The sequence below is a fragment of the Orycteropus afer genome, unplaced genomic scaffold, assembly GCF_000298275.1.
Source record: "Orycteropus afer afer isolate SDZICR_OR568_19922 unplaced genomic scaffold, OryAfe1.0 scaffold00289, whole genome shotgun sequence".
Classification (NCBI taxonomy): domain Eukaryota; kingdom Metazoa; phylum Chordata; class Mammalia; order Tubulidentata; family Orycteropodidae; genus Orycteropus; species Orycteropus afer.
In genome coordinates, this window is record NW_006921876.1 from 4162174 (window position 1) to 4175270 (window position 13097).

At 42.6% G+C, this 13097-nt stretch overlaps 1 protein-coding gene across 1 annotated transcript; it reads right to left on the reverse strand.

The window, feature by feature from the left end:
- Window positions 1-1615: 1615 nt before the first annotated feature.
- STC1 (stanniocalcin 1) lies at window positions 1616-12267 on the reverse strand. Its single transcript, XM_007950845.2, has 4 exons — window positions 12150-12267; window positions 9995-10137; window positions 9135-9346; window positions 1616-1886 (listed from the first exon to the last, which is right to left on the reverse strand). Exons 1-4 carry the CDS (start codon window positions 12265-12267, stop codon window positions 1616-1618), a joined length of 744 nt encoding a protein of 247 aa, XP_007949036.1.
- Between the last annotated feature and the right edge of the window lie 830 nt (window positions 12268-13097).

Below are 13097 nucleotides of genomic sequence, written 5' to 3' on the forward strand. Positions count from 1 at the left end.
CCTCTCTCAACATTGACCTTTGGTGGGTAGTGATGCTCATTAGGGACTGTTGGGTTCAAGGACAATGACCCTGAGAAACTACTGTTGTTTATAGATAGGTTACTCATTTGGCTTTGGTGGTCGCCATCTTGTAAACATCACGGCAGAAATGATCAAACCACCAGCTCTTTTTTTTTTTTTTTCCCTCTTTCTGGTTTTGCAGTCCTACAGAGATGGCCCAGCTGCCAGGACTACTTTGGCAGGCAGAGTGCTACAGGACAAAAGTGTAAGAGTTGTCTATTAAGGCTGGACAGCCCAGGATTATTTATATCCCCTCAGCCAAGTACCCCAAACTAAAGACCCAAAGGCTGATTGACTCATTCCTGATTGACTTAATGGGAAGCCTCCCACCCTGCCATCATTTTCTCAGAGTACAGGGCACCGATAAAAGGTGGCACATTAAGAGCTGCCACTTCCCACGGTATAGGCCTTATCGCACTGTAAGTGATCCAAGCCCAAAGGGATGCTCTTTTTGGTTCTTATAATTCCCAGTTGGATGTGATGAAATGTTTCAGGACAGGTCTAAGTCAAGAATAGCCTCTGGGTTGAGGTGGGCTGGGAGATTAACATCTTACCTGGGGTCCTTCAGATAAACCTGTTGGTTTTTCCTATCTCATATAGGCCCATCTTAAGTTTTGATGTTGAGTAAAACTACTTCTACCCCCTTAGTTATAAAAAAGGCCACAAGGAGCATTTATGTGGATATCTGGAATTGAGATAGTTATTCCATTCCCAGAAAAAGAAAAATAAAGCTAAGTTACAAAACTAAATCTATATGCAATAAAGTTATTATATACTGCTTTGTTTAAGCAGAGTCCTCTGGAATTTATGTACAGTACATTAGTTTTCAGCTATTTATATTCCACAGTTAGACCTTAAGATTCTCTGGTTTTAAGACAATTGTTAAAGATACTTTTAAAGCTCTGAGCAGTTACAGTACATAAAGATGTTAGCTTTTTGTTTTTCACTAGATGCAAGAAGATGCAGGCTCAGTGTCTGGTCGGAAAGCCAGGCTTGAGCAATTTGGTAAATGTGTTGGAAAGGAAATTAGACATTGGAGGATCAAGACCATAAGACACTAGCTCATTAGAGATCAAGAATTCAAACATGACATTCATATTCGTCCATGGCCAGCACAGATTCATAACACGAATTCCATTTAACATCTTTATGAGCTTTTAAGACATGCATTTAAATTAAGTTGTTTCTTATCAGCTAACTCTACTGGGGCAACCATTCTGAAGGGCTCCACATCTTCAAATTACAATGACTTGGGAATTACATGAATGTTTTGAGCTTGAGGGTAGTTTGAGGGCAACTGGGGAAGGATTTGGGAAAGGAAGGTGATTAAAGAGGAGAGGCGGGAAGATCACATGTATTTTGTTTGTGGGAATGCTGCCATTGCAGAATGTTGGGATATTGATTACAGAATCCTAGTTTCATGCAATTTTCTTTAAGGGGGATAGAAAATAGGAACTACTTTAAAAAATCAAACCAGGCACAGTACACTTAAAGTTGGTGTATTAACACCCCTAAAATGATACTAGTTGGTGAGGTTGTGAACCTCTCTCCCTGGTTATGCACTCTCATGTGAGGTGCGTTTTATGTGGGAGGGAGAGGTCCCCTCACCTCGGAGGTTCCTGAGGAGGACTTTCAGCTTCTGCGGCTCGTTGGTGCGCCTCCTGTTGAAGTCAGCTCGTGGGTGTAGTTGGGCACAGTGGTCTGTCTGCAGGATATGGAAGAGGCTGGCCATGTTGGGCCCAATTTTCTCCATCAGGCTGTCTCTGATTGTGCTGACTGTGTCTTCATCACATTCCAATAGGCTTCGGACAAGTCTGTTATAGTATCTGCATGGAAAAGAGGGCAGTGCTACCATCATTCAGTAAAACCAAAGCAAGACTCAGGCTCCAGACAATGGTGGTCCCGAATGGCCAGGCTATGAAAAGAGAAAGAGTTCATCAGCTGAAGGTGGCTTTTGGTTCCTAACCCTTATGCAGTATCTTCTTAGTTTGAGTGCATATGCTCCCTAGGTTTACAATACAATGCAATGTCATCACACTCACAGATCAGGAGACTTAGAGCATACTGTAACTAGTAGGTTGAATGCAATGTCTAAAATTTTTGGAAGTAAGGAATCATGGAGCTAGATGGGGCCATAAAGATCAGATAGTGACGAGTTCAAGTCTCATTTTATAGAGAAGCAGCTAAGACGGGAGAGCTGAAGTAACTTGTCCAAGGTCATAATATGAGTTAGTGGTAGAAGCAAGACTTACTCAAATATGATGAGATGAGCTCAACACTCAATGCTTGTATTAATAGTCAAAATACATGAATTTGTAGGTATTTTGACACCCCTTTGCAATATTCCTTTATGGTGGGTGTGTGTGAGTGCAGGTGTATGTATCTATGAGTGCTTATTTTGATTAAACTTCCCTTTTAAAAGGAGGGATTCTGTCCTCTATGCCTCATGCATTTTTCTACTAAATCTAATTTCCATATCATACACTCAGCTAGCCTTGATAAATGCTGTTGACTGACCACATTTTCAGTCTTCCTTCAAAGGTCTTAGTGTAGCTAGAGGGTCAATGTGCCAAGCAGTAAGATAATTAGATTGAAATATTGGTGATCCTTAAGGGTTCTTCAGTAACTTCATGGAGTCTTCTCCTACTGCTGTAGCTTTTGCTGTCTTTCCCTTTCTCGAACTTCTTATAAACATTATAAAGATTAAGATGTGATGGCTTCTAATAGTTTCATTTCCTTAATTAGATTGGAAACTCCTTGAAGACAATTTTTGAGAAAAACCACTGTAATTTGCATTCTTATTTTCTTGAATCTCTCTTGGTACAGTACTATACTGCTATATTGCCCTCTTGTTTTAGATTTCTTGGTTTATTTTTTGGTCACTGAGGAAATGAATTTTTTAAAATATAAATCTATCTAGTAAATCATGATTCCTTGCTAAGTATGGCAACTTTAGGATCCCTGGTGGCACAGTGGTTAAGCACTCAGCTGCTAACTGAAATATTGGTGGTTCGAACCCACCAGTCACTCTGTGGGGGAATGATGTGGTAGTCTGCTTTCATAAAGATTAAAAAATTAAAAAAAACCAAACCCTTTGCCATCAAGTTGGTTCTGACTCATAGAGACCCTACAGGCCAGGGTAGTACTACTCCATACAGTTTTGAAGGGTATAATCTTTACAGAAGCAGACTGTCACATCTTTCTCCCAAAGAGCGACTAGTGGGTTTAACCAATGACCTTTTAGTTAGCAGCCAAGATCTTAACCACTGTACTACTAGGGCTCCCTGTAAAGATTACAACCTTGGCAACTCTATGGGGGCAGTTCTGCTTTGCCCTTATAGGGTCATTATGAGTTAGAAATGACTTGATGGCAAAAGGCTACAAGTATAGTAAACTTTAGGATTCCCTGGACTAACAAAAATGTTGGTAATTTGAACCCATCTAGCAAGTGCCTAAAGGCACTTGACTGCTAACCAGAAGGCTGGCGGTTCAAACCCACCAGCCACTCCTCGGAAGGAAGTTGGGGCAATCTACTTCCATAGTGAAACTGCCTCGGAAACCCAAGGAGGGGTCGCTATGAGTTGGGGCCGACTCGACAGCACATAACAAAAACAGCATAGTACCTAAGGCATTTGACTGCTAACCAGAAGGCTGGCGGTTCAAACCCCCCAGCCACTTTTCAGAAGGAAGGTTGAGCAATCTACTTTCATAGTGATACCACCTCAGAAACCCAAGGAAGGGGCCTCTATGAGTCAGGTCTGACTCCACAGCACATAACAACAGAGGTGCCTAGTAGAAAGGTCTGGCAATTTGCTTCTGAAAAGTCATAGTTTTGAAAACCCTATGGAGCAGTTCTACTCTGCACACATGGGGTTGCCAGGAGTTGGAATTGACTCAACAGCAACTTTTTTTTTTTTTTCCCCTGGCAAATTTTACAAAAAACCCTTGCATTTGATATAAGCTAACTTCATCTTTGGTGCAATTTCTTTAAACATTCCAAACATCGCAGTTAGATGTCATGGCTCAGATGGGATTATACTCTGGCAGGAGCTCTGGTAGCATAGTGCCTAAGGCACTTGACTGCTAACCAGAAGGCTGGCGGTTCAAACCCACCAGCCACTCCTCGGAAGGAAGGTTGGGCAATCCTACTTCTGTAGTGATACTGCCTCGGAAACCCAAGGAGGGGTCGCTATGAGTTGGAGCCGACTCGATGGCACATAACAACAACAACAACAACAACAATATTGATAGCATAAAAGTTGCTTGTCTTGTTTTTGGGAAGGCAGTCCAGGTATTTTCCAGTGTTGTTTGGAATACTTTTGCTCTGTTTTGAAGTGGCAGTTGTCAGAATCCATTAGCTCTGTGTTCATCAAGAAGAGACTCTCTGATGACAGTGACCTGGAATATTTATATGGAGAGACCCTTTCCTCAGAGAAGCCTGAAGATCTCTGGGGCCATAGAATCTTCCATGAAAAGAAACCTGTTTATTTTTAACTCACCTTACAGAGCACAGGATCAAACATCTTTCCAGAATAACTTAACCCCCAAAAGAGGTCCTTTCAAGGATGTACAGTAAATCGAGTGGAACGTGGGTAATGAAGCAAAACGGTCACCCTTCTGTGGGTGAGCAGAACAAAGGTGGGGATGGAAAGAGAAGTGCTGTGTTTGGGTTGCTGACAGATTGTGGTATACCCGTTCCTCAAGGGAGGATTATATCCAGCTGTTGTTAAATTTGGGATTCTCTGGCACAGAAGAACATTTTCCAACCCTTTGGAATTATAAAGCACATGAGTCAAAGCAGATCTCCCGTGGATGGGAAAATGGGAAGAAAACTGGCTGTGGAAAAACTGAGAATAAACTGCTTTATACCAACAGCTGCAGACACCTACACATTCACATAGTTCTCCAGGCATCTCCCCAGTCCTGGGATCTGCTAGGACCTGGATTCTCTAGATCTCTGTGTCTATTTTTGATGGTGAATAGATCCTAGAGATAAGGTTTCTGATGGTCCCCTTACACCCTAGTAAAGAATTTATAACTTAGACATTAACCCTGCTATTTCTGAACTCACTGCCGTGGAGTTGATTTGACTCATAGTGACCCCTCCTTGGGTTTCCAAGGTGGTACCTCTATGGAAGTAGATTACCCAATCTTCCTTCTGAGGAGTGGCTGGTGGGTTTGGACCGCCAGCCTTCTGGTTAGCAGTCAAATGCCGTAGGTACTATGCCACCAGAGCAGGGCTATTCACATCATATAAACTCTCCAGTGCGTTGGTAAATGAGGTCTTTCCTCAGATACCAACCAAGAGCACTTATCTGGATGAGGAAGTCTAATTCCACTAAGGAAACTAAGCTTCTGTAGCTAACCTTGCCTCTTGAGGACAGAAGTTTCCCTCTGGCCGCACTTGTTAAAGGGCCAGCTCTCTTTATCCAGTGCTCCTACCTTTACTGTTGCTTTCCTTGCTGGCCCTGCCCTGACACCTGATCCTGTGGCATTTTTTGATGATGACCGGTACCAGCCTTACTGCTTAGTGACCCTCCAAAATCCACTCATGTCTTCTTCCCTCATGGAGCTTTGTTAACTCAAGAAGGGCAGGCTAAGAGAGTTCCTGGGAAAAGGAACAAAGCCCATGGCTCTAATAGCTCCTTCAGGGTTGGGAAACTTGTCATGTTGCCTTTAGGTCAATATGGTTTGCCAGAGGAAGCAATCAGTTAGTTCCATGATTTTCCACTAAGGGTTGGGATATGACATTTACCTCTGAGATTATGTTGGTCAATGAGGCAGATTTTTCTTGTAAACCATTAGATGAAAATGATTATTTAAGGAATTATGTCTCCAGCAAAGGTTGATTTGACAATTATCATGTTTTTGTACACTTTTTTTGTGTGTGTGTCAAGTCCTATTGTTACTATAGCTATTGGTAAGACAAACCTCTAATGAAAGTGAACTTAATTGTTTAATTTAATTTAATATTCAGTTGTGCTTGGTGTTCTATCTTTGGGTTGTGGATATTTCCTGCAGGTTTTGTTGGGTGCTATTTCTGAAGTAGAAATCATACTGCTTGGCTCAAGGCCATGTGAGTTTTGGGCCTAAGGCTGTCATTCAGTAGCTGGATGACATTCAGAAGGTCACTACCACTCTCTGGGCCTTTAATTAGTAAATGAAGTAGTCTAGATAACTCTTTGATGATCTCTGGCTGTGAAATTCTACGTTTCTAGGTACTTCATATAGATGTTCCTTAGGAGGGTTTGGGAGATGTGCTGCAAATGTTGTATAGGCTAAGTGTTCTGATCACCCAGCCTGGAAGAACTTTTCTAGGCTTGTTTCTTTCTTCCCACTTTGAAAATTCCATCACTGATTTGTTTTTTCTTGGAAAAGAATAAGATCAGATATTTTCCATAGCTACTGTTTCAGCCATGCTTACCCAAATACACACATACTGCTTAGGAACGTTCTGTGTGAGGGTTTATAAATAGTCCTTTGTTTCCCTTGATCAATATTATTCTTCTGTTTCCTGTTCCCTATCCATGCCCTAGAGAGTTGGAAGCTTTGTCAGTTTTCCCACCCGGGATCTGGACTGGTCAAATTGCTTCCCCATCCTCACACTGCCCTGCCTGTCTGATCAGTTGTTCTACTTCCCTCATAGTTGACAGTGTACTTCGCAAATGCAGCCTGGGGGGACACTCAACCATCTTTCTCTTCTAGGTGTATTTCTTTCATGGAAAACTTCCCTGTTCTGGCTCCTAGTCCAGTCACAGGCTTTGGATTCTCCCAGCCCCAAATCTCTTGTTAGATAAGTCACAGGAAGGTGGAATGAACCTGTAACTACTTCCTTTCACAATTCTGTGCCAATTGGCACCAGTTTAGCGTGTGTCTATGGTGGGACAGAGGCTGGGAAAGCAGGATGTTTCAGGAGAGTGAGAAGCCTAAATAGAGCAAGTCAAGCCCAGCGTGGAACCGGAAATCTCTAGTTCTAAACAGGAATAATATTAGCCAGTTGAAGTGAAATAATTGGAGAAAGGTAAGAGTTTCATGGAAGACTCTGGCCTTTTTTTTTGTTTTTGTTTTTGTTTGGTTTATTTGTTTCTCACCAACCTTTCTGACTAAGTGTGAGTCTCCTGAGAGGAAAAAAGGGAAATAACAGGACTTTCTTTGTGTCTATTTTCTAAAGGGAGTAGAAATTAGATACCTATTGAAAAGAATAACAGCCTGGTTAAAACTCCTTTTACTAGTCTCTTCTTAGATAACTTGGGGTTACCCACCTGCAATCTGTATCCTTCTTTCTGTAAGATTTCTCCTTTCCCAGTAGAAGATGCTATTTCAATTGAAATAGGGATATTAGGATTGGCTCAAAATTAGTTTCATGTCATATTTTGGATCATGAATCATCACAGGATCCTTAACGTTCTAAACTTGGAATGATGGCTTTGTTAACCATCCTCCCATCATCCACCCAATGCATATAAACACACATTTTGCCCCTAGCTCCTACCTGACTATTTCCTTTCTTTATGATGAAGGAAGTTTGGAATGATTTGCCTTTTTTTTTTTTTTTCCCCAATTGTAACAAGAATTTTACTAGAATAATTTTAAACCCAAGGTTGATATAAAGAGAGAGGTCATTTGAAAGAAATGGTGGATTTCATTTTCCTACTCTGAGCATATCAGTTAGTGTTCCATGATTGAGTCACTTCCAAGTACTAGAGAATTTTTAAAAGTTGATATGCAATTCTGAAGAGTATTGAACTGCAGTTAGGGGAAGTTAAGAGTAAATCAGAAGCTTTACAAAAATTTTTATGTAAAGAGTCTTAACCTTTCCCTAAGGAGGAATTTGCTATTTTCTAGCTATGTGTATACTTGGCTAAGTTATCTATCAGCCTCAGAAGGACTTGGCTGTTGACACTATCTAAAGAAGGGTGGTAGCACTTGCCAAGAAATTAATCATATAAGTCAGTGGTAACTCTTAGGTGGTCAGAGTGACATGTATAGGACTCTCCAGCCATATTTGAATATATATATATATATATATATATATATATATATATATATTTTGAATATTCACAAATATTCATATTTGTGAATATTGCATACTGGCTAGAGAGTCAAAGTTTCATAAAACTTTAGGACTGGGAGTCAAGTTTTAGGCTGTGGAGCATCATAGTAGGCTTGAGGATGGCTAAATATGACCGCTCTGTACTACCTTTGCCACACCTTTAAACCAATCCTATCAGCATTTCTCTTAACTTGAATGCAGATGGGAAAGCCTTGCTCTGCTGGGGATTTTCCCAGACCATTTGCATGGGGGGAATGTCAACCTTCTCATGCATCATGAGCATCATGCATGATCCTGGCTGGTAAAGTAAGTGAATTTTGGGCCCAGAAAGGCATGATGCTCAGGTATTACTGGTTAGGTGGCTTTTAGTCATGTTATAATCCTAACATGAAAATGTGTGGAGTATAATTTGGGCATCCTCCAGAACACCATTTCAGAAAGTCTTGGACTAGAAGAGTGAATGACTGGAATAAAGACTAGAGAGGAGCATGGCATCGTCTTTCACTTTCTCCATAGGAAATCTGAATCCCAGGGAAGTGAGATGGCATGTTCTAGGCTAACTAGTGAAATACCTGATTGGGCTAAGGACTCATTCAAGAAACATGCATATTTAAAAAGCTGCATTATGACATTTTGACCAGAGTTTTATAATGGTCAATTACACTGCTGCATAGTCATGACTTCAGCCAAATTTGATGTTTCAAAAGCTTCTTTCCAGAAACTTCACAATTCCCTTCAGGCTTATGGCAAGAAAACAGACAATGAAAATGCACTCAGTGATGTTGCAAATGAAGCTTTCTGTTAGATGCATGGAAAGACTTTTCCTATCACAGTGGGAAAAAAAAAAAATCCAGGCTGCTTAAGCTGTCACAACCAATCACAAACATATTTTTTCCTGCAAAAGCTGAGAAGATTGCAAGCTAAAATAAGAGTGTGACTGTGGCAATTTTACCCCTCTTCCCTGTCTGGCTCTGTTAGCCAACCCCCCTCCCCACTGCAACAATGTGGGCTCATTTTGTACCTGTTGGAGAAATGATTGGGAAGCTGAACGACTTCAGTGATGGCTTCAGGGTTCCTCTTGGCGATGCTGCACACGTTCAGCTTGCTGTAGCACTCCTCCTGCACCTCAGCAATCATTCTCTGGAAAGTGGAGCACCTCCGAATGGCAAGGAAGACCTTGGAGGTAACCCCGTTGGCGATGCACTTTAAGCTCTCTTTGACAAATGCTTTTCCCTGCCAAGGAGGGGGCATAAGAGGAAAAGCTTTAGCTTGACCTGACAAGAAAGAACAGGGCATGCAATATGGGCAACATACAGGGGCTTGCCTTGGCATTGGATCATGGCATCTGCATGTCCTTGCAATGAGAGAAGACTGTGCCATGGCCAAAGGTATATAAAAATGCCCTTACTTCGTTACACTACCGTGAAAATTGAGCTCCATAGAAATGAAATGAGATGAGAATAAAGAGAGATGAACCCTATTCAACCACCCACCCTGAAGCTTAAAAATAGCCCCAGTATGGCTTTGTCTTCTTGGGATTGAGTCTTTGATAATTCAACATATACACTAATATGCTGATCATGCAGTGAGAAGAACTTTTGTGGGAAGAACAGTTTTATTTCCTTTTGAAGAGGCAAAGATTTTCTACTCCTCACCCTCCCCTTTATAAGGCTGCCTCTGTTAGGGGATTACATATCATGCATTAGAGTAGGTAGCTATTTCCTGGACAAAAGTGTGTGTGTGTGTGTTTGTGTGAATGTATGCGCTGAGAAGTGGGTAGACTGAGAATCAGAGCTCTTTTCTTACAAGATGGTTCATGAGAACAATAGTAAACTGTTAAAGACAAGCAGCAAGCAGGAGCAGGGGTCAAGGTCTTATTACCTGAGTGTCAAATTTAGCAGCGCTGTACAAGAAGGATTTACAGATGTCGTACATCCCATCTGTGTCACAGGTGGAGTTTTCCAGGCATGCAAAAGCCCCGCAGCCAACCTGCAGAGCACTGTTGAGGCAGCGAACCACTTCAGCTGGAAGAGAGAAATCCATCCAATCTAGGTCATATAGTGAGGGCAAATCAGCAGGATCAGGTGGGTGCAGAGGCAAAAGGCATGGACAATGAGTTAGAAGAACTTATCCCAGAAGTCCATGATGGGGTCAGCAGATGGGCTCACTCCAAATGGGACATGGGGGTGAGAAGTAAGGGAAAGGCAGGCCCCTTTGACCTATAAAAACCAGAGCACATGAAGGAGAGGGGATGAGTCTTCCCTCTGAGACACATGTCCTCAGTCTCACCATTTTGATGGCTGGAGAAGTAAAATGGGAGTTCATGGAACGCATAGTGGCCTTTAATCAGCTCTATAGAATCAAGGTTATCCCTAGAAGTTCGAAAGCATGGGAAAGCATGGAAAGGCAATGACTGGTGGCCAGGTTTAGGAGATGGAAGGGCCAGGGAATCCATTTGGATTCCAAAAATTCACTTCAGATAAGGAGGGTGAAATTTCAGCCTCACTGGTGAAGAAGAATTTGCCAGGAGTCTACTTGGAGACCCTTCTGATCTAGGGCATTTAACTTACCTTCCCATCGGCAAAAAAAATCTGATCTGCTCATGTTTCACCTCAACCCCCTACTATAGGATAATGCTTGGAGATATGTATAATCTCTCATATTAAAAGCCCCCCCCCCCCTTTTAAAGAGAAACACAGGTGTGGAATAACAAAGCTGAGGCATCCCTTGTGCAAGACTGGAAGAAAACCACAAAGAACTTGCATGAGGCTTTCTACATTTTGGATAAGATCTCCCATAAAAGTAATTTCTCTCCTACAGAAGCGGGGGGGGGGGGTGTTCTGGCAGGCAGCTCAGCAAGAAATGATCTGCAGCCTTCATACCATAGGATTCTCCTCTGAGATCAAAAGCAGGGTTCAGTTAGGCATCCCCACCCCCTCCCACCACCCGCAGCCTCTGGGATGTTACAAGTCATTTCCCTAATTATATATTTCCACGGGTTCAAATTATAACTTTGCTTTAAGCAGTTTTAATATGCATTAGGGCTGCTATTGTTTTAGGCAAGCTCGAATTGTGAATCACTGCATCTCTATAGCAACTAAGTACAAAAGGAAGTGAAGCAAATGCCCTCCTCTCGGCAGGGACCTGTACACTTCCAAGGGGAGCATCGGCTGCAGCATTCTGACACCTGCGATCCCATCTTTGCTGACAGTTGGGGCAGAGAGGGCAGTAATGGAAGAGGAGCAAGTGGGGCAAGAGAAGTCAAAAGGCAGAGGTGTCAATGCGTCTTCCTAATGGCTCTTTCCCTTTACAGGCCAAGATAGTACACAATGCACTGCTCCTGGAGTCAGGACTAAAGGGAGACCTTTCCCTGGGAGAAACAGCCGCTGCATTTCACAAATACTCTTTCTCAAGGGGCTCTCTGGCCATGGGCTGCACCAGCGATTGAATGGAGCCTGGGAGCCAGGAGTGAGAGAACGAACAGTGGTGGGGGTGGGATGAGTGGACTTTTCTCTGAATCCACCCTGGATTTGTCAGACTTGAGGACTATGGTTCTGTAAATCAGTCTGCAGAGGGAGCTTTTCTGTGTGTCCCCAAGTGAGGCAGGGATGTCAAGTTATAAGGTCTTAAAGGTAAGAGAGGCAGCATCAGGAACAAGCTATGTCTCACCTTAAGATCAGCTTCTGGAAAGTATAGAGAGCACTTTGAAGCATGCCAACATTCAAGCCTTTCCCCTTCTCCCTCTCCACCCCCCACCCCACCCCAGAGGGTACGTGCCAGATTTCAGGCAATCAGGCTAGGCTTATGCAATGAAATACCCTCAGCAGAGAGCCCAGCTTCTTCGTTAGTTTCATGCAATTTATTAAACAAAGGAGCTCCACTTCCTAAGGCTATTGGATTACACTGGCAGTTTATTGCCATCAGGCATGAAGCACATTTATTATCAAGATCAGCCTTCACAGACACAGTTGCAAAAGCGAGAGGCAAATGAGGACAGCTCTTTGGGGGAGAAACCGGTCCTGGGTTTGCTGCTTACCTGAGTTCTGAGCTGCCACCCGGGATTTCCTGGGGTTCACAGAGTCATTCTGCTCCGCCTCATGGGTTGCAGAAGCACTGATCACCAGCACCAGAAGCACTGCTGAGTTTTGGAGCATTCTCTGAGAAGTTTTCGCTAAGTTGTTGGTTTTTTTTTTTTTTTTTCTTTTCTCCCTCCCCCCCTTTCCTCTTTCCCTCTCCCGGCTTGAGTGAAGATGTGGATCTGGATACGCTGAAAGCTTAGGTGAGGATTTGATGAGGATTTTTTGTTGCGGTTGTTGCTGCTCCTGCTGACGCTTCTGCTGCTGTTACTGCTGCTGTTGCTGCAGTCGTTGCTTCTTGCACCTCTGGCTTTTGCAAACTGGGGGCCCAAGAGCTGCACCCAGGGATTTTATAGCCGTTCTTATCGGTCCTCTGGATCAGGAACCAATCAGGTCCCTCAGCTGCTCTGAGTAGCCAATAAGAGGGCACACTCATTCAGCTGGAGCTTTTTGACTTCTTAGAAATATTTTCCAGCAAATTAAAAGTACCTGCTGGCAATGTTTTATGTGCGTATGAATGTGTGTGCATAGATGTGTGAAAAAGCTATTTTCATAGAATTAGGGATAACATTGTATTGATCACACTAAAGGAAAATTGTATGAAAATATCTCCAAGGGGCTTTTTGAAATACGTCCATCATTTTTTATGAGCTACTTGGGGAAAATGGGTGGCATGGGCAGGATGGGCAGGGGTCATCTCCTTGGATTCTAATTTAATCTAATTGAGGAGTTTTACTCTGATTTTAACAGCATGCTCTCTGTGTTGTAAACTACATACACAGTACCTCCCCATTTTCTCTGCATGTTTATATTCGCAGATCTATGATGTATTTTTGTTGTATATGGGCATAGTGAGTTCTCATTCACGTATATGAACCTTTGGGGAGGCATATACATGACCCTGCTGG